The sequence below is a fragment of the Argentina silus genome, assembly GCF_951799395.1.
Source record: "Argentina silus genome assembly, chromosome: 11".
NCBI lineage: Eukaryota > Metazoa > Chordata > Actinopteri > Argentiniformes > Argentinidae > Argentina > Argentina silus.
In genome coordinates this window covers 8,164,328-8,190,251 of record NC_139665.1, presented here as the reverse complement: position 1 = coordinate 8,190,251, position 25,924 = coordinate 8,164,328, and the positions used below count along the sequence as shown (strand labels likewise).

Below are 25,924 nucleotides of genomic sequence, written 5' to 3'. Positions count from 1 at the left end.
AAATATACAGTACCAGTCAAAAGTTTGGACACACCTTCTCATTCAATGGTTTTTCTTTATTTTTTATTATTTTCTACATTGTAGATTAATATTGAAGACATCAAAACTATGAAGGAACACATATGGAATTATGTAGTAAACAAAAAAGCATTAAACAAACCAGAATATGGTTTATATTTTAGATTCTTCAAAGTAGCCACCTTTTGCTTTGATGACAAGCAAGGTGTGTCCAAACTTTTGACTGGTACTGTATATTACAATGTTTTTTTACTTCCTCTACAACCAAGTCTTTCTGCCTTTTCTCCCCCTCCAACATTCCAGTGTATATGTGGTCAGCTTGTATATATTGCATATGTGGTGCAGTGGAGGCTGGCGGAGGTAGAAATCGGAGGACGGGGCTCATTGTAATGCATGGAATGGAATCAGGAATTGATACCGTTCCTCATTCCGATCCATCCAGCCTCCCCCGTTGCAGTGTGTATGCTGTATTGGTGCGGGCTAGTTTAGGTAGAGTGTAATTCATGTGTCCTGTCCCTAACATCTGCAAAAGACCACTAGCTATCGTGCTATAGCTTCAGTCGTGTCCAGTACAGGTTAGGGTTAGGGTTAGTCCTACCGTGCTGGGGCTCCTTGTACACAACACTCTCCAGATTGAACAAGAACTCTCCGCTCTGAGAGTCTGTGTCCAGAGTCACGCAGCGTGAAGCACAAGACAAACAGCAGAGATAAGACACAGCTATTAAACCATCCCTCTGTCCCTCCATTCATCAGCACACCAGTTAGTAATCTCCTCATTCACTTCTGACGCTTTGTCAAAAATAACTCCTAACCTCTCAATGATGATGACACAATGATCAGTGAGTTGGTCATGTGACAGGATGACCTGAAATGGTTCCTATTGACAGTTGAAGGTAGAGCCGGTGAGATGGGACTCTACGGTACAGCAGGGGAGGCTGACGGAGGTAGAAATCGGAGGACAGGTTCATCGTAATGCATGGAACGGAAAGAGGAACGGGACCAAACACCGAACACACGTTGTGTTTGATACCATTCCTCATCCCGTTCCACGCATGACAATGAGGCCGTCCTCTGATTTCTACCTCCACCAGCCTCCTCTGCTCTACGCTACACTCTGACATGAGGTGTGTGTGTGACATCAAAACAAGTATTCGCTGAGAGAACCCGTTCTCTACACGCATCTTCTGATCTCAAGTGGAAAGTGAGACAGTCACCATGGTGATTAAACCGGAATGTGTCACCAACGGCAACAGAGAGAGAGAGGATATTAGTATTCTAAGTCTCTCCATTATATGGTTACAGTGCACAGGAGAGGATGGGAGGAGAGGAGGAGGGAGGGGGGGGGACATGGCGACAAATGAGACTGTCCATGCCCTGTGGTGCAGTGGAGGCTGGTGGAGGTAGAAATGCAGAAATCGATTTCTACCTCCATCAGCCTCCCCTGCTGTGGTGATCACGCAATAGGAGAGCAATGACCTGAGAACATCTGGGGAGGAGAGAGGGGTGAAACATGAAGGGAGACATCAGAGAGAGGGAATGAGAGAGAGAGAGAGAGAGAGAGAGAGAGACAGAGAGAGAGAGAGAAAGAGAGACACACACACACCCACACACCGAGAGAGAGACAGAGAGAGAGAGAGAGAGACAGAGAGAGAGAGAGAAAGAGAGACACACACACACCGAGAGAGAGAGACAGAGAGAGAGAGAGAGAGAGAAAGACAGAGAGAAAGAGAGAGACACACACACACACACCGAGAGAGAGAGAGAGAGAGAAAGAGAGAGACACACACACACACACCCACACACCGAGAGAGAGAGACAGAGACAGAGAGAGAGAGACACACACACACATACACATACACATACACATACACATACACATACACATACACATACACATACACATACAGAGACAGAGACAGAGACAGAGACAGAGAGAGAGAGAGAGCCCTCACCTCTGCGTGCGGCCATCTGAAGAGCCTCCTCGATGCGCTGCAGCTCCCTCTGCTTGGCCTCCTGCAGGTAGCGCTCCTCCTTCGCCCCGTCATACTTAATGGCTTCAAACAAACAACAACATGGACACTGTCAACAACAACAAACAACAACAACAACAACAACAAGAAGGACACCATGAAAACAGCCCTGATGTTAGCCGATTAGCATTAGGCTAGGTCAGTGTGAAATACTACAGAACATACAAATCAAGGTTGAGAGAAGGAGTAAGACAGGAGGGTAAGGTTTACATGACGACAGTTCAAGCCTCTATGTTGGGTTACGGTTCATGCCCTATGGAAGAATATGATACTTAGTTAATCTTGTAAAGAGATTGTAAACAGTGAAAGGAAAGTAAAAAAATGTGAGGGAATAACCAGCCAGGTCATTCATAAAACAGGTATAGTGTTTCAGTCCGGTATGTTGCTATGAGGTAGTGTGTGTGTGTGTGTGTGTGTGTGTGTGTGTGTGTGTGTGTGTGTGTGTGTGTGTGTGCGTGTGTGTTCAGCTGTCAGAGGAGCATCTGGTATTGCATGGGCCCAGGTCATTACTGAAGCATCAGTGAGTCCACACACACACACACACACACACACACACACACACACACACCCACTGTGTTTGTAGAAAGGGAACATTGAGGAAGAGGACTCATTGTTCCTAGAACTAAGAGCACACCTATTCTCAGGATAGATACTGTAGCAATCCCAAAATTAGCTATGCTACGTGTGTGTGTGTGTGTGTGTGTGTGTGTGTGTGTGTGTGCGTGTGCGTGTGCATGTTGCTAGGCAACCACTGGGAACAGCAACCTTTCCTATTAGCCACAGCCCTAAACACAGCCTCACACTAACACAAAGACAGGCCAGAACACTCCTACGGTACTCATGCTGCCCTATCAGGGGAGGCTGCACGAGGTAGAAATTGGAGTACGGTCTCATTGTAATGCATGGAATGGAATCCGATTTCTACCTCCACTGATGCCCTATACACATTCATACTCAAGGGAGAAAGACGCCTACAATGTTGCCAGAGTGATTGTAACAACTAACCCTGGCCTGGGCATATCGTTTTCCCTTTGAATATGGCACACTTCTAAGTGCTGGTATTTATTCAACGACCTCAAAGAGATTGAGAACAGGGGAGGCTGGTGGAGGTAGAAATCAGAGGACAGGCTCATTGTAATGCATGGGATGGAATGTGGAATGGTACCATACTACTACCTCCACCAGCCTCCACTGACTGATCCCCCATCCCTGCAGTTAGAATGTCCATTAGGGCCCAAAGTCTAATTCTCTTTCTTCTCGTGTCTATCTAGACTTGAAATAATAAGTCTACAGTATAGTCTAGACTCTGTGGTTTAAGAGACAGAAGCAGCTTTGGCTTACAGTGATGAAATAAAACATCGTGACAGTATGTCACTTGAAATTCAACTCAGTCCACTTTTGAAAAGCGGTCATGAATATCCAACCGTCTAAACCTGAACAGAGTTGATGGATGTCACTGTGAATGACAGGCCAAAGGAAACATTTGAAACTTGAATCTTGTGGGAAGACTCAAGTTTCAGTGAAAAACGTGAACCCGTCAACCAAGCCAGAATATCAACCCTCTATCTGTCTGTTAGAACAAATTATTGTGTGTGGTTTTTTGTGGGGTTTTTTAATGTCAGATAAAGGGTTAAACCAAGATACTGTTGGCTAGGGCTCTGTCTGGTAAAACACATGACACTCAGGGGTTCATGGTAGACATATGCTAGTGAAGTACAATACCTATCGTCAGTATCTGTATTCATTTGATTTCGAAAATAAATGATAAATTAATGGAATGTTTCGGTTCACAAGACAAAGCCCAGCCATCTCCATGAAAAGGTCTCAAACCATGAACAGGATACAACAGGCATGTAAACCGTGGAATAGTCTACGACATTCTACAGTCCAGCGGCCAATCATGGGGCTGAAATGAAAAGGGTTATAAGACCAGAAAGATGTACAAAATAAGGGGTTATACATAAGAGGCGGAGTATCTATATAGTTCACTACACAAGAGAGGGAGGAGTTACAGAGAGAGAGAGAGACTTTGATTGGTCTCCATCCACCACCTTGAACCCGGATATACGGTACCAGTAGTCATTGTCTTACCATTGTAAGGGCACGAAAGTAACTGTGTCTCAGCTGAAACACATAGACAGCACAACTGAACATATCCTTACCTTACCGTTCTTTTGCATCCAGATTGAACATGCAGTACCAGTCAAAAGTTTGGACACACCGTCTCATTCAATGGTTTTTCTTTCTTTTTATTATTTTCTACATTGTAGATTAATGCTGAAGACATCAAAACTATGAAGGAACACATATGGAATTATGTAGTAAACGAAAAAGTGTTAAACAAACCAGAATATGGTTTATATTTTAGATTCTTCAAAAACAAATCCACCTTTTGTTTGTTGCTTTGCATACTCTTGGCAAGGTGTGTCCAAACTTTTGACTGGTACTGTACATTCTCATGGAACTGGGTATATCCAATACAAGGAAACTCTTGCAACATTCACTGTCACTTTCTGGCACACCACAACATCAATATCAACCAACATGTCAACAGATTACTATAGTAATAGATGAATATTTGGTGTTAATAGCCTAGAATCAAGACTCAACATTGACAGTTATTTTATGACTGCACACCTGACTAACCAGAAACACCTGTCAAGCCAATTGTCCAAATACTTTTGGTGGCATGAAACCATTTCTTGAAATCGTGAAACCAATACACAAATACCCTTAAATAAAAGCTGCCAATCTATGCTTTAACCTCATAGTAATTGTTTGGTTTTAAATCCAGAGTATAGAGCCAAAAGAAGGAAAAATACTTTACTGTCCCAATAATTACACAGGGCACTGTATATCAGGGGAGGCTGGTGGAGGCAGAAATCGGAGGACAGGCTCGAATGGAATAAGGAGTCCTCCGATTTCTACCTCTACCAGCCTCCACTTTTGTATACGATAATGATATATTTTTATTGGAAAAAAAACACAAAAACAGCATGTAGAGGGAGGTCATGTGACTTACTTGCTCCAGGAACCACCAGCAGATACAGACCATCTAACGTTGCTACAACAGCATCGTTGTACAGGTTCTTCCATGGGATCTTCAGAGTCAGTTTGCCTGAAAAACAACCAAATCATCAATGAAAATACAACATCTGTGTTTATGTTTCTGGTTTTTAAGACCCTTTGTTATTTGATCAACATGCCCTTTGTCGACACCTTGCCAGCTTGTCAGTCGAGTTGTTATGAGATTATGTAGTGCGAGCGCTCTGGTAGATTATGTTACATCCAGAATAGCTGGCCCCATTTTCCGGTCCAAGTGGGTTTTCCCTCATAAGACCATTCAATAGCCACAATGCAGTCTCTGGTTACACCTGACATAACAGCCAGGGGAGGTTGGTTATCTGAGGTAGAAATTGGAGGAAGGGCTCATTGTAATGCATGGAATGGAATGAGGAACTGTATCAAGCACACCCGGAGGAAAGGCCACAGCTGACTTTTTAATGCATCTCACGAAAATGATCATGATCGTTACCAATCCTAAATCTTTTTGAACAACAGACAGCCTGGCTATCGTGTCCAGATTCTCCTTTTGTGTTGTTGAGGCTTTTTAATGGTGCATCACAAGACTATGACTACAGCTGCAATGTCTGTGCGAGCATCTACAAAAGGAGCACATCCCATGATGTCCTCACATCTCAATGCCTTGACGCAATGTACACTGCACGATTTCACAAGGCCATTGTTTCTACGTGACCAAGTTCCCATCTCACCCTTCTCCGTTCCCTTTCTACCGTTGCCCTGTCAATGAACAAACACTGATGAGAATGTTGAGGGCGGGCTCGGTCACGTAGAAACAATCGCATTATGCAACCAGTGCAGTGTCCATTGCATTAAAGACAGCGTGACGTCAAGAATGTATTGTGCGTGTGCGCGCGAGACGCTTTCATCGGAACAGGCTCATTTTGTAGAAGCGTTTGTTAGAAGTCGCAGCGCGGCGTCCGCCTGCCGTAACACGGCTAGGTAAGGGGGTTAAAGCTCGCCAAAATCTCTACCTGGTTGCCAAGCAACCCACTGTCGCTCCACTTCCCTAAAGGCAGACGGGCGTGAAAGACAGACAGTGTGTACACTGTGGAAAGAGAGGCTGTGTCTGTTTACGCATGCTGTTTAATAGGGCACACAGTCATTAACCACGGCATCACAGCTCCACCAGCTTTGGGAGGACATCATGGAAGGTCAAGGCTCTTTAGGAACAGGCTGTATACAGTATACAGGCAGACAACACATCAGTCAGGTCAGGCTTGAGAAGCCAGAGACGGGACATTATTTTCTTTTTCATTTTCCTTTGTTTTCTTTCTTTCTTTGACTTGATGTGGAAGGCTCTCAGGTCGAGGCTAATGAGGAGCAGCTCTTTTCCTCTCACGGAGATCTGATAGGTCGGGGGAGAAGGCAGTTTCTTATGTATACAGCCAGGGGAGGCTGGTGTAGGTAGAAATCCGAGGACGATTTCTACCTCCACCAGCCTCCCCTGACAGTACAGTAGCAGCAGAATCACTGGTGTAGTTGGTTCAGTCACACCTCCTCTGATTCAAGACCAACCTTCAGGACATGCTCATTGTAATGCACAGAATGGAATGAGGAAGGGTATCAAACACACATGGAGGAAAGGCCACAGCTGTTAGTAAACGTAAAAAAAATCGAATTATCTTCGAACACTAGACATCCAAATTCTTCTTCTTCTGAGGCTTTTTCTCGGTGGAAAAGAAGGATACAGCTACAGCTGCAATTCCTTGCTCCTCCGTGGCCAAGCTCATCAATAATGAAGGAACTCGGCTAATGTCAGAATCAACTGGTCGTCTCAAAGACACAGAGCAGCGTCATTGCTTTGTTGAAGACGACACACACGCAGATTCTGTTCTTCTGAGGATATCTAACGGCTAACATGGCAGCTGCAAACACCCGTAGCGGAGCAGAAAGGCTCTCGTCCAATAAGGCCTTCCTCTCCAAATAAACAGACATCGCTAATGGAGCTGCCAGGAAGACAGTGTGGATGGCCTACCCATCTCAGACGCATCCATATAGGCCTGAATGGGATAACATTACATTACATCACTCAAATGATAAACTGACACAGACAAACAGGGAACTTAAACTAGCTTCACTTCAACAAATCTAAAACATGTTATTGAAATGATTCAGTATCAGGTGTTTACGAAGTCTTCGTTGACCCCCAACCCCATCCTGAGGGCTCAGGGGAGATGTGAGGATGTTGTCGTAATGGCTTAATAGGATTACAGGAACTGTGATGTAGTCAGAGTGGAATGGCCACTCCACACACACACCCACGCAGGTGCGCACACACACACACTCTCTGATGAAAGTCAATACATCTGCTATCTCAGATGAATAATTTATTTTCATATTTATTTCCCTCTTATCACCAAACAATGACTCAGTCTGTAAACCCCCCCCCCCCTCCCCCTCCACACACACACACACACCCCCCCCCCCCCCACACACACACACACCCACACACACACACTCCTACTTATTCACATCCCCTCACAACAGACCACTGTCTGTTTGTCACAGAGCACATCTGATCTAAGGAGACAGAGCCGGGAGGCCTAACCCTCTCTCAGAGTAGCCACTGAGCTAATTCAGCTAATGCAATCACCAGTAACGTGACTGGGAGGCTCCTCTACTGCTAAACAGCCAACACAAGCCACAACTCTATGAGACTAATGTCCCAATGAAGCCTGTGTGACTTTTACACTGAACTGTACAGCATCTTCATCATTGACTCATTGAGAAAGACATCGTTCAGAGACGTGGAAGGGGTACTGTTGTAGTCACATCAACTCTAATAATAATAATAGTGTGGGTGTTTGTGCATGAATATATTTAGTGTCAATTCAGTCAGGGAACTTTGTGTTCCAGTGTGTTGTATGTGGAGGCTCTGCTGCAGCTATAAACAGTAGCGGTCAGATGAGACCACAACTAGTGGTCTAAGGGTGGAGTTCTGGTGGAGGTTCTCAGCATGACAGTCAGAGAAGAGTGTCATCGTTAGCGATGCCGACCCTGGAGATCACAGATACAGACATAGAACCCATGTGCGTACGCACGCACGCACGCATACACCACCACCACCACCACTGTGGTCTACACTCACCAAACAATTTATTAGGAACACTATACTAATACTGGGTAGGGCCTCCCTTTGCTCTCAAAACAGCCTCAATTCTTCGTGGCATTGATTCCACAAGATGTTGGAAACATGGAGATTCTGCTCCATAATGACATGATTGCAGCACACTATTCCTGCAGGTTTTTCAGGTGCACTTCCAAGCTGTGAATCTCCCATTCTACCACATCCCAAAGGTGTTCTATTGGATTCAGATCCGGTGACTGGGAAGGCCACCGAAGAACACGGAACTCAATGTCATGTTCATGAAACTAGTTTGAGACGACTTTTGCTTTGTGACACGGTGCATTATCATGCTGGAAGTAGCCATTAGAAGATGGGTAAATTGTGGCCATGAAGGGATGCACATGGTCAGCAACAATACTCAAATAGGCTGTGGCATTCAAGCGATGATTGATTGGTATTAACAGGCCCAAAGTGTGCCAAGAAAACATTCCCCACACCATTACAACACCTCCACCATGAGAAGGTGTACAGGCGTTATAATAAAGTGCTCAGTGAGTGTATATAGCCAGTCTCTGAACACAGGAAAGTGAGCTGTTGTACAGTAGCTAGGGACTAGGGCCTGATAAAGATTTGCATTAAGTTTGTCATTTGAATGTACATTTATGATCTGTTTTATAGGACAAGACGGCTATAAATAACAAATGCTAATTGCCCTTTCACCCTATGTTTGTAAAGCAGGGCTCCTCTGAGAGAGCTTGGTCTCAGTAGGACCCCCCCCCCCCCGCCTAAAATTTAAAAAATAAAATTGTAAAAAAAAAACTTTTTTTTTTTTTTATTGATTTTTCATGTCTTTTACCTCTAGACCTCCTGGTGATGTTGAATATGGCCAATGTGTCTACCCTCGGTCAATAAAATCCTAACAATATCAGGGTAAGCCAGGATCATACACACAGTCAGTGAGATACTCACCAATCTGCCCAGCTTTCACTTTGAATGGGACATCAAGCTCACTCTACAAAAGAAAAAAATAAACATTAAAGAACCAATATAAAAAAAACAATAATGCAATCCAGCTTGACATACAATCCATATTCTAATCTAGACCTACAATCAAGGCAATTAATAACCGTTTAATTTGTCACTAACTGTCCAATTCGAAAATTGTATGCACTGTTAATCTCATTATGTTTTAACTATTAAGGGTGAGTTGTAAATTCTGCATAGGCCAGTCTCTGTCGACTGTGAGCAAGGATGAAATAAACTGTATATCGTGCAGGTAGCCTATGTTCTCAGATTGTGATAAAAAATAATTTTTTTAATGTGCATTCAGGGTAACAGTTGAACATTCTAGAACATTCTGACATGGAGAGGAGTCTCTTGGCAGAACAGACACACAGTAGCCAGGGGAGGCTGGTGGAGGTAGAAATCGAAGGACTAGCTCATTGTAATGCATTCCACTCCATGCATTACGATGAGGCCGTCCTCCGATTTCTACCACCACCAGCCTCCCCTGACTGTACAGTAGCAGCAGAATCACTGGTGTGGTTGGTTCAGTCACACCTCCTCAGATTCAACACCAGCCTTCAACACCAGACACTCTGATTTAGCGGCTTGGTGCCATGGTGCAACAGAAGTGTTAAAACACTCTCAGTCTGTCTGCAGACTCACAGCACTAGTCAGCTTTAAAAAAAATAATAATAATAATAAATAAATAAATAAATACCTCAAAAAAAGGTATTTAAAGCTATGTCGGGAAAAGAAAAGGCAAATTGTGCAGAGGAAGTTAAGAAACCCGGTAGGGCTTGTCAGGAAGCCTCCCTTAAAAAGTAATAGAATAATAAGAAAAAAATCAATAGAAAATGCACATAATATGAATAATTAAATTAAAGGGTTAAGTTAAGTTATTAGCAATAAGTTATTGTTGGCTAGTCTGAAATGTACACCTTCAAACACCAGCTCAGGGTGAGAAGCCATAGAGCTGTTATAAGGCCGTTATGAGCTGTTAGAAGGCCGTTGTGAGACTCTTACACGGCTTTCACCACGGTCTGCAGCCTAACAACACTGCAGACATTACCCGTAAAAACAATTCTAAATATTATCTCAATTGTAATAGCACGCAGTGTGTTACAGAACAGCAGTTTGGCTGGCTCTGCACTCTACACTCAATATCATGCGACAAGACAGGAGCAGGTTTGACATCACATGGCATTCCTGCTGGGACCATATATACTGAAAAATGTATGCACTCACTGCAATGTATGTCGCTTTGGATAAAAGCGTCAGCTAAATGGCGTATATTATTATCATATTACATGAGATGGGACATAGATAACTTCTCCAAATGAATGGTGCTTGGACCTTTAATCTGAAAAATAAGTGTACAATACCCTAACCCTAACCCTACCATAACCTAGTATACTGATTTTGTTTAGCCTACACTACTTTCTTGATCAACATGAAACCAGTTGTAGGGGAAAGTTGACACCATTGTTAATGTAGGCCAAATACCGACAAGGACACAGTTTCCATTTCATCAGTACCTGATCTAGCCTGCTTTACCTGGGGAGGGAACGCCTGGAGAGAACAAGTACACACTCCTTCCTCATGATACTCACCAAGGCATTTTCCTTGACTTTCAGGTTTTCCAGGACAACATTACCTGGACAAAGAGGAGAGGAGATAAGGTTTGTAGTGTAAATAGGCAGTGTGCAGTAAGTGTCTGCTTGCCTAAGGCTACACATGGGATTTAGCGATTAGCAATGATGTGTCAAGGCAGATGTCTATGTTTTCTCTAAAGGTCAGTGTCTCAGTGGGTTGATAGGAACGGGAGAGGGAAACAGTGCCGCCCACATCAACATCCACATCACAGTCATCCTGTGTTTACCTTTCTGATGACATCACTGTAAGAGGCTCTTGCTACGTCCCATTTCTCCAACCTTCCTTTGTACACTTGTGTACACAAGTGTACACTTGTGCACTTCCCTCCATGGATTTAACAGCATAGGCACAAGCTTTTATACCAGTGGAGATTGGTGGAGGTAGACATCGGGGGACGGGCTCATTGTAATCCATGGAATGAGGAAGGGTATCAAAGACTTGTTTGATTCCATGCATTACAATGAGCCCATACTCCGATTTCTACCTCCACCAGCCTCCCCTGTCTTATACCAATCCGTTCCCATCGAAATTCATGTGGGAGAGTGCATACTTCAGGAAAAGGGTGGAGAAATGGGATGCAGCAACTGTCTTGAGGTCTTGTTGACCTTATGTAAGGCCATAGATATCCACACGCTGTGTCTGGAAACCATTCCCTGTGCAACACCATCACACCTGTCTCATGACGTGATGTTGTAGCATGACTTGTTTCCCATCATAACATGTGGATACTGGTGAAGCAGCAAAACATTGTCGGGCAGGTTTTCGTCTAAAACGGCGAAAATCTTTTATATTATGTGATGGGAAGATTGTTTCAAAGTAGTATGGAAGTAGAGGACTTGATTCACAATGAGGTATCACACTCGGGAATGACTTTGTGCCGCAGGAGTTACAATAGGGGAGCTACAATAGGGGAGCCTCAGACTCCACATACAGTGCCCTCCAAAAGTATTGGGAAAAGGAAGCATTGTTTCTTCTTTTGGCCCTGTACTCCAAAAGTTTGGATTTGAAATCAAACAATTATTATGGGGTCAAAGTAGAGATTCTCAGCTTTAATTCAATGTTGTTTTCATTCTGATTGGTTTCACCATTTAAAAATGACGTCATTTTTATTTTAAACACACTCCCCCTATTTCAGGGCATGAAAAGTATTGGGGAAAAATCATATAATTTCTGATGAAGCACTCATGATTAGTATTTGCATGCAATAACTGCCTGAGGTCTGCAACCCATTGCCCCCACCAGACGCTAGGTATATTCTCTGGTGATGCTCTGCTAAGCCTGTACTGCAGCCATCTTCAGTTGTTGTTTGTTTTGAGGTATTTTTGCCTTAAGTCCCCTCTTCAGCAAATGAATTGCATGGTCAATTTAAATCTGAAGATTGACTTGGCCAGTCAAGAACCTTCTGCTTTTTGGCTCTGAAAAACTCCCTAAGTTGCTATGGCAGTATGTTTGGACTTTGGGGTCATTGTCTTACTGTATGATGAATTTGGAGGCATTTTCTTGTACTCGAGCAGACAAGATATTTTTGGACTTCAGAATACAATCTGCTGCTGCTGACAGCAGTTACATCATCAATTAAGACAAGTTAACACCCCTCACCCATGTTTCACAGATGAGGTGGTATGCTGTAAATCATGCACGGATCAGACCAAACTTTCCTCTTGCAATTACTCTGGTACATGATAATATTCATTTAGGATTTAGGAGGATTTAGTGGTTTGCACTGGGAGGGGGTTGGGGGGTCAGGGCTGGTGACGTATTCTGTGGATGGTAGTCTCTGACACATTCATGCCTACCTCCTGGAGAGTGTTCCTGATCTGTGGGACAGTTGTTTTGGGGGTTTTCTTAATTATGGTGAGCATTCTTCTGTCATCCACTATAGTAGTCTTCCTTGGCCAACCAGCCTGTTTGCAATTGCTGAGCTCAATAGGATTTGGTCCTCATGTTGACAGACACCAATAGCAGACTCCAAAGGCTAGAATCAACACTGAATACTAAAGCCTAGAATCAATACTGGACACTGACAGCTCTCTTATACCTGCACAAATGATGTGACCAAACACTCCTGACTAACCAGAAACAATTTTCCCAATACTTTCAGTGCCCTGAAATAGATAGACTATGTATAACAAGAGTTGTCATTTCTAAATGGTGACACTAATCTGAACGAAAACAACATTGAATTGAAGCTGAGAATATCTACTTGAATCTCATAGTAATTGTTTGATTTCAAATCCAAACTGTAGGAGTATAGACCCAAAAGAAGAAAACATGCTTCCTTTTCCCAATACTTATGTAGGACACTGTAAGTACAGTTGTGATGTCCGTTCGGGTTAGCGCGATAGTGACTGACTATTGTGTGTGTATGTGTGTGTGTGTGTGTGTGTGTGTGTGTGTGTGTGTGTGTGTGTGTGTGTGTGTGTGTGTGTGTGTGTGTGTGTGTGTGTGTGTGTGTGTGTGTGTGTGTGTGTGTGTATGTATGTGTGTGTGTGTGTGTGTGTGTGGCAGTGAGTGACTTGCTGAAAAAGACACCCTGGCCAGACTGTGTGACCAGGGAAGGATTTCAACCATAATAAGAATGCACGACATGCAGTTCCACTTTAATTGCATGCATGTTAATCAGACCAAAATGATCTGATTAAATATGTAGCTAACGCCCAGTACTGTATGTGAACCAACAGGCAAGCTTGACACAGGCAGGCTGACAGCCGTTTGTTTACAACGCTCGCTGGGGCTTTCCTTCTGTCGCTTACCTCCCCAGATCCCAATCTTGAGCTGCGACTTGTCCAGGTTCTCCACATAGTCCCCAATGAACCGGTTTAATAGATCGCTAACCAGCGATTCAAAAACCATGGTTGAATAGGACAAAGCACTACCCGTGTTACAGGGTATGCGCTTCAGATGCCAACACTATCCCGTGATCTAAGTGCTTTCGGTACGGAGCAAGATGACTGGCGCTAAAAATGAAAACGATTCGCTCTGTGATCGACTGCTGCCGTCGACTATTAATGTCTGTAGGGTTAGGGTTAGGGTTAGTACTGTATGGTGATGGCCGAGTAATCGATTTTAAGTAAAATAGAGTGCCTTCGGAAAGTATTCAGACCCCTTTACTTTTTACACATTTGTTGTGTTATAGACTCAAGTTATTTTCAATTTATAAAAAAATTGATTAAATTAAAATAATTTGCCATCAATCCACACACAATACCCCAGAATGATAAAGCGAAAAATTCTGTAAATTTCTTAAAAGTGAAATACAGAAATACCTCGTACATAAGTATTCAGACCCTTTGCTGTGACAGTCTTAAAATTAGCTAACATGCACAAATGTCATGAACAAATCACTCAATAAGTTGAATTGAGTCCATCTTAATGCAAGGATAATAGTTCATGTAATTTTGGAATGAATATCTTTGTTTTTATAGGGTCTCTGATTTGCATAGGAATCAATTACACACATTATTTTTAAGTTGAGTCTATAACACAACAAAATGTGGAAAAAGTGAAGGGGTCTGAATACTGTCCGAAGGCACTGTCTGTGCTCAGGTGTGGCCCAAAGAATAATACATTTTCAATGGCTTACAAAAACAAAGATATGTTGGAAGGCTTATGATTGTTTTAATATGTATCAAAGGCTAAGGGCAGTCTATTATTTAGCTTCCTGTTCCACTGTAATGACACAGCGTGATCTCTTGAGCAAATCATTTACGAACCCCATAAATATGAATTCTAACCAATAAAAGGCTAAATAATCCTAAACTACTAGTTACATATAACTTCTACTGTAGTTTAAGCGCATAGAGTTTCCTCTAATATGAGAAACATATCGCCCCTCAAAAATTTATCGACATTTAAAGTCGGCTAATTGCAAACAACAGGCATGAAAAAGAAAACCTTTTTTATGGATCAAAGCCGTTGCACATGGTAATGTCTCCATGCATGGACCAATGCTAACCATGAATTCACTTGCTAGGACTGTTTCACTCCTCTTATGATTGGTTTCTTAACATTGTAGGAGGATAAGATGCAACAAAAATGGTTTCCCATGATTTAATTTATTTTTAGCATTACAAAAAGTAAATAGAAAACATTAAACATTTACACTCAAGTATGCTTTTACATTCTTAAAGGCCCACTGAAGTGACTTTGATTTCCATATCAAATCATTTCTGGGTAAATGTTACATTACATACTTTAATTAACAATTTAATTGTTTAAAATGTTCAAAAAGATGCAAGAAGCAGCTTTTTTTGCTTATCACAATTTCTAAAGCCAGCAGATTACAGGATTGACAGGTTTTTTTTTGACAGTTCGTCTCGTGAGCCGTTAGTTCCTAGGATCTGTATCTGCAGGGAGCTGACTATGACCATGTTTGAGAGAATCAACTTTGAGCAGTTGACGACCAGTGCTGATTAGCACTTTTCAATACCTGTTGCATGATAAAATCTCTCTGACTTGCTCAATTTTGGTTGCTTGAGATTTACAAGAGTTGCGAGATCGAGGCTCACACAGTTTTTAGAGCGAGGCTCTGTGAAGCCCCATAGTCACTTCTCACAAGCTGCATGGAGCAGCAAGCTTCATTGTGGGAGGCAATCCTAACCTTAACCCTAATCTTAACCCATGAATGTTTTCTTGACATATGTGCACCTGAATTAGGAGATGCCCTATATGCCGCAATGTGTAGACTGTTGTAGGATACAAATCATTATGGTATTTCAGAGGTCTAATTGATTAATTGCACATATGTTCGGTTGATGGTTGTGTTATGTGGTGATTCTTCAAAGATAATTCATAGGATGTTTTATTGAGGATTTCATAGCCATCATGTTGTCCCTGCCATGTTTTCAGGCTTCGCAGTCAGAATTACACCTCATTGTCCAACTTGAGACTGCACAGATACACTGCCGCACCTAGGCTAGCCTGAATTCTAGTTGGGTAACATTTTGAAGTCAAATCAGCCCAATGCTGGTGCTGGATAAAATGGTAGGGATGTAAAATGCAAACAAATGATATCATTGGTTTATTCGATAGAGTAGACAACAACAGAAACAAGTTTTTCATATTTGGATGATGATAATTTGATCTGGTGAAGCCAAACTTAAAACCAAAACACTACAAATGACAATTTTCACTTTAGTGCGCCTTTAATACACAATTTAATAAAATCTCACAATCCCCCAAAATGTAGTTTCTTTTCATGGTGGACATCTTGTTGATGACTTTAAAGCGCAGAGACCTGCTGATAACGTCACCCTCATTAATCCCATCGAAGAAGAAATCCTCGTTAAAGATGGGGTTACGACTCCTCTTAATAACGGTGCTTCTCTGTTTCTGAATCTTCCCTGGAAGGAGACAAACAGTGACGCTGCAGTTGATGCTATTAGGGTCCGCAGACAGGCCGTACAACCCTTCGGCACTGATGAGTCTCGTCCTCAGTCTCTGGTTGTCTGTGCAGTACTCAACTGAGAGGCGTAGCGTTCCTTCTCTGCCCACTGGGACAAGGGTCTCCTTCATGTCTCTATGCAACAGCAGATCTGTGGGGAACACAGAGGGAGGGGCCAGGGTGTGGGGATTGGTGGTGCACCCCAGGGGCTCTACTCTCCCCTCGGATGCCCGACGGGGGACGTTGGGGCTGTTGTCAGTGGAGCTGCCCTCATCTGTAGACAGAGAGTCAAACCTGGAGAGCACAGCTCTCCTCCCCCCTCTGGACATCATCAGCCTCTCCTGGCTCAGAGCCTTGAGGAGTGAGGTCCGGGTGTCAGGACGGGGGAGAGACGGGGAGCTGAAGGGCGAAGAGTCTGTGGAGGAGGGGGTGTCGCTGTCCAGAGTGGCCTGTCTGTGGAATGCCGCTACCCTGGGACCCAGCCTGGAGGTCAGCTTTCTGAGGCTGAACGAGGCAGGGGGGTTCTGGGGTGCTTTGGAAGTACAGCGGGGGGGTCTGGGACAGGTGTTGGTCCTCTCCCGGGGAGGTAGAGAGATGGGGCAGGTGCTGGGGTTGCTGTGGAACAGAGACTCTTTCCTGCGTGTGTGGGGGCTCTCCAGGAGGGTGGAGAAGCCATAACAGGTCTGTGCTTTGGCCAGGTGGGGGAGGGAGAGAGCAGCCTGGCTCAGGGGGTCTGCATTGGTGCTGCTCTCCTCGTCACTGAAGCTGTTGTCATACACTCCCTCCTCCACGTGCTCCACCTGGATAGGGCTAACATTGGCAGCTAAAGACCCCTTCACTACCACAGTTGGTTTAGTCCAGGCCTTCCTTACAGCAGCTGGTTTAGTCCATTCCAGCGTCTTCAGCTCCTGCTGAGGGGTGATTTTGGGAGGGATGCAGAACTCTGGGATGGTGTTGGGGGTGATGATGTTGGGACACAGGGAGATCTTTGTCCATTTGGCTTTTTCCCCCCCAAACATGATGTCAGTTAGTCTGAAGCTGTATTACTCTACAGGGAGCATCAGGTGGTTCCTCTTCACAGAGATGTGGATCTGCTCCAGCACCCACACGGAGTCCCAAAGCAGGACACAGCTGCACAGCCCTGGAGAGAGGAGACAGAATGGATGTAAGTTATCAAATATAATAACACAGTGAAAACTACACAAGCAAGTCAATCCAACACAAACCCTTTGGCCCTCAACATACAGCAAGTCATATTTTGATGTGATTACAACAATATCTTTATCCTGACTTCTTATAATCGAACATACAACAAAAAAGGTTTTGTAGGAGAGAAACGTACCTTGAATATGAGAGAATATCAGGAGTGGTTGTCAGGCTCTGTGTTTCAGGATGAGCTATGGCTCTGCAGAGTCAGGTTGTGTCTCTGTGTGTCTGCTGTATGGTCCAGTCTGTCTGTGAGGTGCAGAAAGACTGACAGGCGTTGGGCTGTAAAGAGGCAGGAAGGCTGGTTTAAATAGAGCTGAAACCTGAGAGGCGGGGATCAGGGCTTCTCCCACACACCCACCCCTGATCAAGACCCTCCCTCTCTAGAGACTGAAGCTCCACCCTCTCTAGAGACTGGCCGGCAGTCTGGTCATATGGAGAGGGCAACATCGCAACAGAAGAATAAGGAAAGGTCACATCCATAAGGAATAAGGAAATAAGGTCACATCCAGGCCATACCAAAAGTCTATGGGGAGGATGTAATGTATCTCAATGGAAAAAGGACAATGACATGATTGGGGTCATGACAGAAAAGGCCATATTTTGGGAGGGATGCAGAACTCTGGGATGGTGTTGGGGGTGATGATGTTGGGACACAGGGAGATCTTTGTCCATTTGACTTTTCCCCCCCCAAACATGATGTCAGTTAGTCTGAAGCTGTATTACTCTACAGGGAGCATCAGGTGTGTGTGTGTGTGTATATATATATGTGTGTGTGTGTGTATATATATATATATATATATATATATATATATACACACACACACACCTGATGGGGAGATCATGTAAATGTGAGTGATTTGGGGACATTTGAGAATCAGTCGCAAATGTTGACATCCCTGTTATTAAACTCTCTTTGTTTATTTTTGCAGGATTTTTGGAGATTGAGGGATTCTCATTCATTCTGAATTTCTATTTGACATACGATTGTAACAAACAGCTTCTACAGTCTTCCACCATCTAGAGGTTGAAGTTTGAACCTTCCGTCTAAACACTAAACCTGTATGTTTAATACCATATTTCACCAAGGGATGGCGGTATTTACCTTGTACAGTAGTAGAGCTAGACTTATCTGTACTGCAAAGAAAAATGTTTTGATAAATGTGTGAAATGAGTGTGTGCATTCAACTCTGGGCGTCTACGTTCACCAGCCAAACACCACCAGTGTTGATTGTTGTAATGTCATTAAGAGAATAACACCCAGTCATAGTGTCACAGGTGTCACGCTACTACAATCAGTACTGCTTCCTCACAATCTGAGCTCACACAAATCTCCAACCTGCTGCCTCTGTATTGCCAACACACGTGACTGTCACTGAAATACCTGATGTTTAATCAGCTACGTCCAAGGAAAAGCTAACAATTCGATGGCGTGGGTGGGTTTTTTTTCTACTTGAGAAAAATAATTTTTAAATTATAACCAGCTGACATTGCCATTGGTTCATTAGTTTGCCTTAGTTGTTGATTTTCTCTACCTTTCAAAACCCCATGTTCCCTTGTTTCTAGTCCTGAGGTAGGGTGACCTGTTGGTGGTACCATGTGCTTGGGCTGAGAAAGTGTGTTGGTAACAAATGAGCCTTTTCTCAACTGTAAGGAACCACGACTCCTCATGCCCTCTCCTCTGTCCTCCACTCACTTCATCCTCAAAAAGCATTGGTGGAGAATATGTAAGGGGAGGAATCTAAAGGGTTCTTCTCCTCCGATGCCTTTTCAGTAGGATGTGAGTGGAGGAGGGAGGAGAGGACGTGAGGAGTCGTGTTCCTAACAGTTGAGAAAAAGGCTATGGAGAAGCCTGGACGCCTGCCTTTGGGCTGCGTGGCGTCCTGTGTCCTTGGTTTGTTTGTGTTTTGGATTAACTGAGCATTGAATTTGGTTTGAAGTAAATGGTTAATGGATAAACAAGCTTGGATGTGAACCGAAAGGAAAGAAATTCTGAAAATGTGTGAAACCATGCAATTTGAGATAATTAAAACTGAAAGTACTGAATCATTTTGTCTCTGCTTCACTCTGCCTGCTCAATCCAGATCTTAGAACCTGTCACACTTTTACAACTTTGTAACGTGTGTGTGTGTGTGTGTGTGTGTGTGTGTGTGTGTGTGTGTGTGTGTGTGTGTGTGTGTGTGTGTGTGTGTTCTCACCATTGTAGCGAGTCAGACCCCCCTGCTGGAGGTCACACACTTCATGCCTCCAGCGAAGTTGTCTCCTGTCTCAGCGACACCGCCTTGTAACGTGCGTGCGTGCATGCGTGCGTGCGTGCGTGCGTGCGTGCGTGCGTGCGTGCGTGCGTGCGTAAGGGTAGGGCCCTGAGGTGATTTCCTATAAGAGGATCACTGGGTCGTCAGAAGCACTGTCAAGAAGCTGACAGGCTGGCACCTGCTGCATACACTCACACACACATGCTAGCACAAACACACACACATGCACACACACACACACACACACACAGAGTGAGTGCTGATTGATTTTTGTTTTGATAGGTGTGATTCATACTCCAATGCTCTCTCATTAAACCAGCAAATAGCTTCTAAATGAAAGCCTCTCGAGCAGTTTGGAGAGGGGGCTTTAAATGTTCTAAGTAGCTTATGTTTAATCTGTAAGTGCCAAACACTAAATCAAATTCACTGAAGTGAAATACCTGGAAAAACTGTCAATAACCCCATTGGTGTTCTCCTGGAAGGCTTCCATTTCCCTGTGCAGCACTGAGCCAGACTCCTGTTATAAACCAATGCCTCCTGTTATAAACTGTTATAACTCCCCCTATGTCAAGGCTCTCGTTCTGCCATCTCTTACCGTGGCGGAGGGTTGAAGGGTTCACTCTGTGCCCCATGGAGACTGAAGAGTGTTCAGCCCTCTGGGCAACACTCTTCAGTCCACAGTGACGTAATTCAGGCCGAAGGGGCCGGGTCATGCTCGAATGACGACACCTGTAAGACACTGCCACCAGAAGTGACCCAGCTGTGGACTAGAGAGGATGAAATAAAACGCCAAGGTGCCATGTTTTATAGCAGGGTACAAGGGTCACATGATGATACAAGTATGAAGTGAACTCATATCCCTTCACCAGGGTTGAGAGAGGGCAGACTGAGAGCCTTTGAGATAATAATAATAATAATAATCTAATATATGCCATTTAGCTGACGCTTTTATCCAAAGCGACTTGCATTGCAGTGAGTGAATACATTTTTCAATATATATAAGAGCCTGAAACGAAACCTAAAGGAGAGGAAAGTCTGGACCAAATTGCTATCGTAAACTCATTCAGACAAAGGAATTGTCTCAATTTGAAGTTGAGTAACTATGGTTTACTGTCAGCATGTGATTGCATTATATATCAGGCCATCTCTCTCTCTCTCTCTCTCTCGCTCTCTCTTTTTCTCTTTCTCTTTCTCTTTCTCTCTCTCTCTCTCTCTCTCTCTCTCTCTCTCTCTCTCTCTTTTTCTCTCTCCCCCCTTCTACCCCACCCCTCCCGCCCCGATCCTCCGATTTCTACCTCCACCAGTCTCCCCTGGAGTAAACTCGTACCCCACTACCATAGTGAGAGATGACAGACATAGAGCCTATGAGCCTGAAGTCACTGCACACCAGGAGAGCTGGCTGGGCATGCATAAACACTCAGGAGAATAGCAGGTTGGCGAGGAATCAAATGTTTATAAAACATTAGCCAATCTAAGACCATCCCCACTTAAGAGCCATCCAATCTAAAAACATTACAACACTACCTAATTTACTCTGACCACACTTTGGAAGATCCTGTCAGACCTAAACCCACCTTCCACCTCATACTGTCCTTTTCTGATGGGGCACCGTAGTCAGGTTTCTAAGCTTGTGGGGGGTCTGGTTTTCAGCTCATATAATGGAGGTGAACCAAGCCGGAGAACATCCTCCACTATACTGTCCTATGGACAGATAGAGTCTGAGACTTTGTCATGTATCGTAATAGAAATGACAACCTCCCAATGAACCCCGAATCAGAGTCAGCGAAAGAAGGATTTTATTCCAAACTGTGTCTTGGCAGGGTACATTTCTATTTCGATACATGAGCAAATCTCAGACTATCTGTTCATAGGACTGTATAGTGGAGGATGCTATCTGGCTAAGGCGAACCATGTTTGCCTGAGACCTAAAAACGTTCAGCAGTGGGCTAGGCTAACACAATCTCCTGAGAGTTGTGTCCAACACAGCTGGCTAACAGTATTCTGGGACAGGTGTGCTGTTTCATACCAGGACTTTAAAGGGGCAATCTACGTTTGGTACATACATTTTTTGGACTTGTATTATATATAGCCATTGATTCTTGAAGAATATTAAGGCCTCATGAGCTTCATTCAACTGTTTTACACCATCAGAAACAATGTATAAGATTGTTTTACTCCATTGTTTATACATTTACATTACATTTATGGCATTTAGCAGATGCCTTTATCCAAAGCGACTTACAACAAATACATTTGTTTAAGTAAGAAGTAAAGTAAGTAAAAAGTAAGTACAAAGTATACCAAATGTATTGTAAACAAACACTGTATAGCTTCAAAACATGGTTAAAACCAACGTTCTGATCTAATGATGGTCAGGTCTTGCATCCGTGGCTCCATTTACTTTATGTATTTGAGAGTGGCTACATTACATCCAGCCCCATCCCTCAGCTGGTTACCAAATAAAGTGGTGGGGAGAACGCTTTGTTATTGTTTGAATCTCTTACCGCCCTTTATACAATGGGTTGAACAATCATTGCGATTGAGAGGCATTCGAAGCCGTGATTTAATAACAATAATGTCACGGTTAAATCACCTACAGTATTAGGATATTCCTACACTGCAGTAGATTTGTGTATCCCGTTCCTTTGATAACGTTTGTAGTTTTGGGAACTTTCTCAGTGCAGGGCAGACACCACCCAAGCTATCACAAAATAAATACTTTAGCATTGTATTCTTGTCACAATTTTTCGGATTTGTTGTGTAACTGTTACTTGGTAGGAGTTTGCCGCTGCGCGTCGTGCCGAACAACTCCCCCTACCCATGACAATATTGACGATAAATAACGACCTCTAGGGCATTATTGCTTAATGAAAAACAGCATGTGAACACAGACAACATCACCATGGGAACAGACAGATTTATTTCACCCCAATACAAACATAAGCTGTGATCACGTGCCTGTGTGTGTGTGTGTGTGTGTGTGTGTGTGTGTGTGTGTGTGTGTGTGTGTGTGTGTGTGTGTGTGTGTGTGTGTGTGTGTGTGTGTGTGTGTGTGTGTGTGTGTGTGTGTGTGTCTTTGTGTTCGTGTGTGTGGTCGCGTGTGTGCGTGTATGTGGTCGTGTGTGTTCTTGTGTAGTTTCTGACAACAAAAGATGTAAGGATAGTTAATGACTTTAGGTTCAGTTATAGAAGCCATCTGAGGTAGCAGACACCCCAGGTGAAATTGGTGTCAGCACAGGTTACTCACTTTACTGAATCCTGAGGTGAGGTGAGGTGAGGTGAGTGTGTGTGTGTGTGTGTGTGTGTGTGTGTGTGTGTGTGTGTGTGTGTGTGTGTGTGTGTGTGTGTGTGTGTGTGTGTGTGTGTGTACCATAGTTAATATCACCTTCCTTCAGAACCTCAAACTAAACCTCTTCTCCTATAAGAGGAAAACAGATGAAAATGTGTATCTGTCTGGCCAAATTGCCATTTGTAAACTCATTCAGACAAAGGAATTGTCTTACTGTGAAGTTGAGCCACTATGGTTTACTGTCAGCATGTGATTGTATTACATATCAGGTCATCTCTCTCTCTCTCTCTCTCTCTCTCTCTCTCTCTCTCTCTCTCTCACTTTCTCTCATTTACCATGAGGGTAGAATGTAACATTTCTTTGCCTTGTAGTAGATCGTATTCACTTACAATGTTATTAAACCCTCATTTGACTTAATCAACCCTAATCCTCACAGGCCATTCTTGCTCTGCTCAAGCTAAACTCAACAATTCTTTTCACATAGTGTTAATTAAGTGAAATGTATTCAGGTTAGTTATATTAAAATATGCTTTGTTATTAACAACACAGAGCCAAATTTCTATGCCAATCCTTCTTATTGTAACTGCTAACCAGGGGAGGCTGGTAGAGGTAGAAATCAGACGACAGGCTTGTTGTAATGCATGGAACGGGAATAAGGAATGCCATTCCATGCATTACAATAAGCCCGTCCTCAGATTTTTCTACCTCCACCAGCCTCCCCTCCGGCCAACCTATAAGGCTCTACAGTGTAGCTGCTGTATGATAAACAGATGGCAGATCGTTCCTCTGCACCAGCAGCTTGTATAAACATGAAATACACAAACAGACAGACAACTCCAACAGCAGACAATACAACCACAGCCCAGAGTCAACAGCTCTGTAACTCTGGAGGCCAAACACACAGAGGAAGGCAGTTTCGCTGAAACGTCTGTATACAGTATATTTCCTTGTGCAGCTAAATGATCAATTTTTAAATGTAAAATGAAGTCAACTTTTGAATCTAGTGTTTAATGAGTGATAACCGTATTGTTTTTGTATTCAGGCAAGAGTCAGCAGAGACAATACCACAGTGGCACAGTCAATAAGAGAATCTTCACGGTGGAACAAACTGAGCATGTCACGTTACAATCACAGTATTACAATACTGAGGATATAGAGCCACAGACTATCCTCCCATGGTCAACATCTCTCTCTCTCTCTCTCTCTCTCTCTCCCTCTCTCTCTATCTCTGTCAGTCGCTTTCTCACTCTCTCTCTCTCTTCATCTCTGTCAGTCTCTTTCTTTCTCTCTCTCTCCATCTCAGTCTCTTTCTCTCTCACTCTTTCTCCATCTCTGTCAGTCTCTGTCAGTCTCTCTCTCTCTCTCTCTCTCTCTCTCTCTCTCTCTCTCTCTCTCTCTCTCTCTCTCTTTTATCCATACCAACCACACTACAGACTATTTAAAGCCTACTGTTCAGGAACATGTATTCAGGAAGCGACACATTCACACTGAGAAATCGTCATCTGTAACCATGTTGTTCACGGTAATTGGTTACATTTCGCTACTGCCCACCTCTCTTACCTGCTCCATTGAATTGTGGGACTACAATCGGAAAGGACTTCCTGATGATAAGATTTTAGGCAAAAAGACCTCAAAACAAACAACAACTGAAGATGGCTGCAGTACAGACCTGGTAGAGTGTCTGGTGGGGTCAATGGGTCGCAGACTTCAGGGAGTTATTGCATGTAAAGGATTGTCGACCAAATACTAAACATGAGTACTTTATTTGGAGATTATATTATTTTTTTCAATACTTATGGAGCCCTGAAATAGTATGTTGTACTTTCAAAATGGTGAACCCAATCTGAAAACTAAAGATGAGAATCTCTACTAGTAATTGTCTTTAATACTCTTTCCAATACTTATGGAGGGCACTGTAGGTGAACCTTCGGACAAGGCCAAGAACTCAGCAGCAGCTGTATCAAATCAAATCATATCAACTCAAACTTTATTTATAGAGCACATTTCATAGACGGATGCAACACAATGCGCTTTACAGGAATATGAAAAAAAAACTATTAAAAGACAACAAGACAACAACAGATAAGAAGATAACAAATATAACAGTCATGGGAGTTTAACAGTAAAACAGAGAACAAGTGAAGACCGTAGAGGTTAATAAAAGCTATGCAGTAAAAATGAAAAGAAAAAAAAAGGTTGAGCTAAAAGAACTGAATAACTAAAAGACTAAAAGCACCCGAAGTAAAAGCAAGGCTAAAAAGGTATATTTTAAGATGTCTTTTGAGCTCGTTTTTTTTTTACACATTTTAAACATCATATGTTATAGGGACACATTGCTTTGGCCTTATCATCATGGATGTTTTAGCTTTTTAGCATCACCAATGCATCAGTCACAGTATCACACACATTCTTTGTTTTTCACGAAAATAATAAATTATTTAAATTACATTCTACGTCAATGATTGGATCAAGCAATCAATAGATACCATTTCGGTCATGTATTTACATAATTAGACTGTACAATCGTAAAAGATACAAGACATACTGCACAGACAACGTGAGGGAACTTCTACGCAAATGAACCAATGAATTCATTACCATAATGAAGAGAGAACAGTTCATCAGTCTCAAGTAGTCGCTTCAGCAAAGTTTTTAAATAAATTATTTTTCACTGTCAGAGCTTGAAGGCTTGTGTTACATCTTGGGAATGAGGAGTGTGTAGAGCCTTAAATGTTTCATTTAAGTGTTCCATCCATGAACCCATCTGCTTTCAAACTCATTCTATTCTATTCCTTGTCAGTTCTAAACAAACTAGTGGGAGATCAACTGTTCACTATGTCTCCTCTCAGTTATTCCATTGGCTGTGGAGCTTGCTTCTCACTCCTCCTCCACTAGTCCATTTCCTGTCTCTGCCCCCCTCCATCCACCCCCCCA

The 25,924-nt window shown here is 43.1% G+C and overlaps 1 protein-coding gene and 1 pseudogene across 3 annotated transcripts in view; both read right to left on the bottom strand.

Moving 5' to 3' along the window:
* vps13c (vacuolar protein sorting 13 homolog C) overlaps window positions 1–13,740 on the bottom strand; it is a 67,471-nt gene extending 53,731 nt beyond the window's left edge. The window contains exons 1-6 of one of the 2 annotated variants that reach the window (XM_083680300.1): window positions 13,611–13,740; window positions 10,815–10,858; window positions 9,169–9,211; window positions 5,071–5,166; window positions 4,140–4,172; window positions 1,971–2,072 (exon numbers count right to left, since the gene is read on the bottom strand). In XM_083680300.1, coding sequence (XP_083536426.1) covers window positions 1,971–2,072; window positions 4,140–4,172; window positions 5,071–5,166; window positions 9,169–9,211; window positions 10,815–10,858; window positions 13,611–13,710 — 418 coding nt within the window. In that variant the 5' untranslated portion in view covers window positions 13,711–13,740. The remainder of the gene's footprint in view (window positions 1–1,970; window positions 2,073–4,139; window positions 4,173–5,070; window positions 5,167–9,168; window positions 9,212–10,814; window positions 10,859–13,610) is intronic. The other variant, XM_083680301.1, reaches the window with a different exon arrangement.
* Window positions 13,741–15,990: 2,250 nt separating this feature from the next.
* On the bottom strand, window positions 15,991–20,414 carry LOC310812157 (C2 calcium-dependent domain-containing protein 4C-like; annotated as a pseudogene). The gene is made up of 2 exons: window positions 20,297–20,414; window positions 15,991–17,381 (listed from the first exon to the last, which is right to left on the bottom strand). The product of its transcript is annotated as a C2 calcium-dependent domain-containing protein 4C-like (transcript).
* Window positions 20,415–25,924: the final 5,510 nt, after the last annotated feature.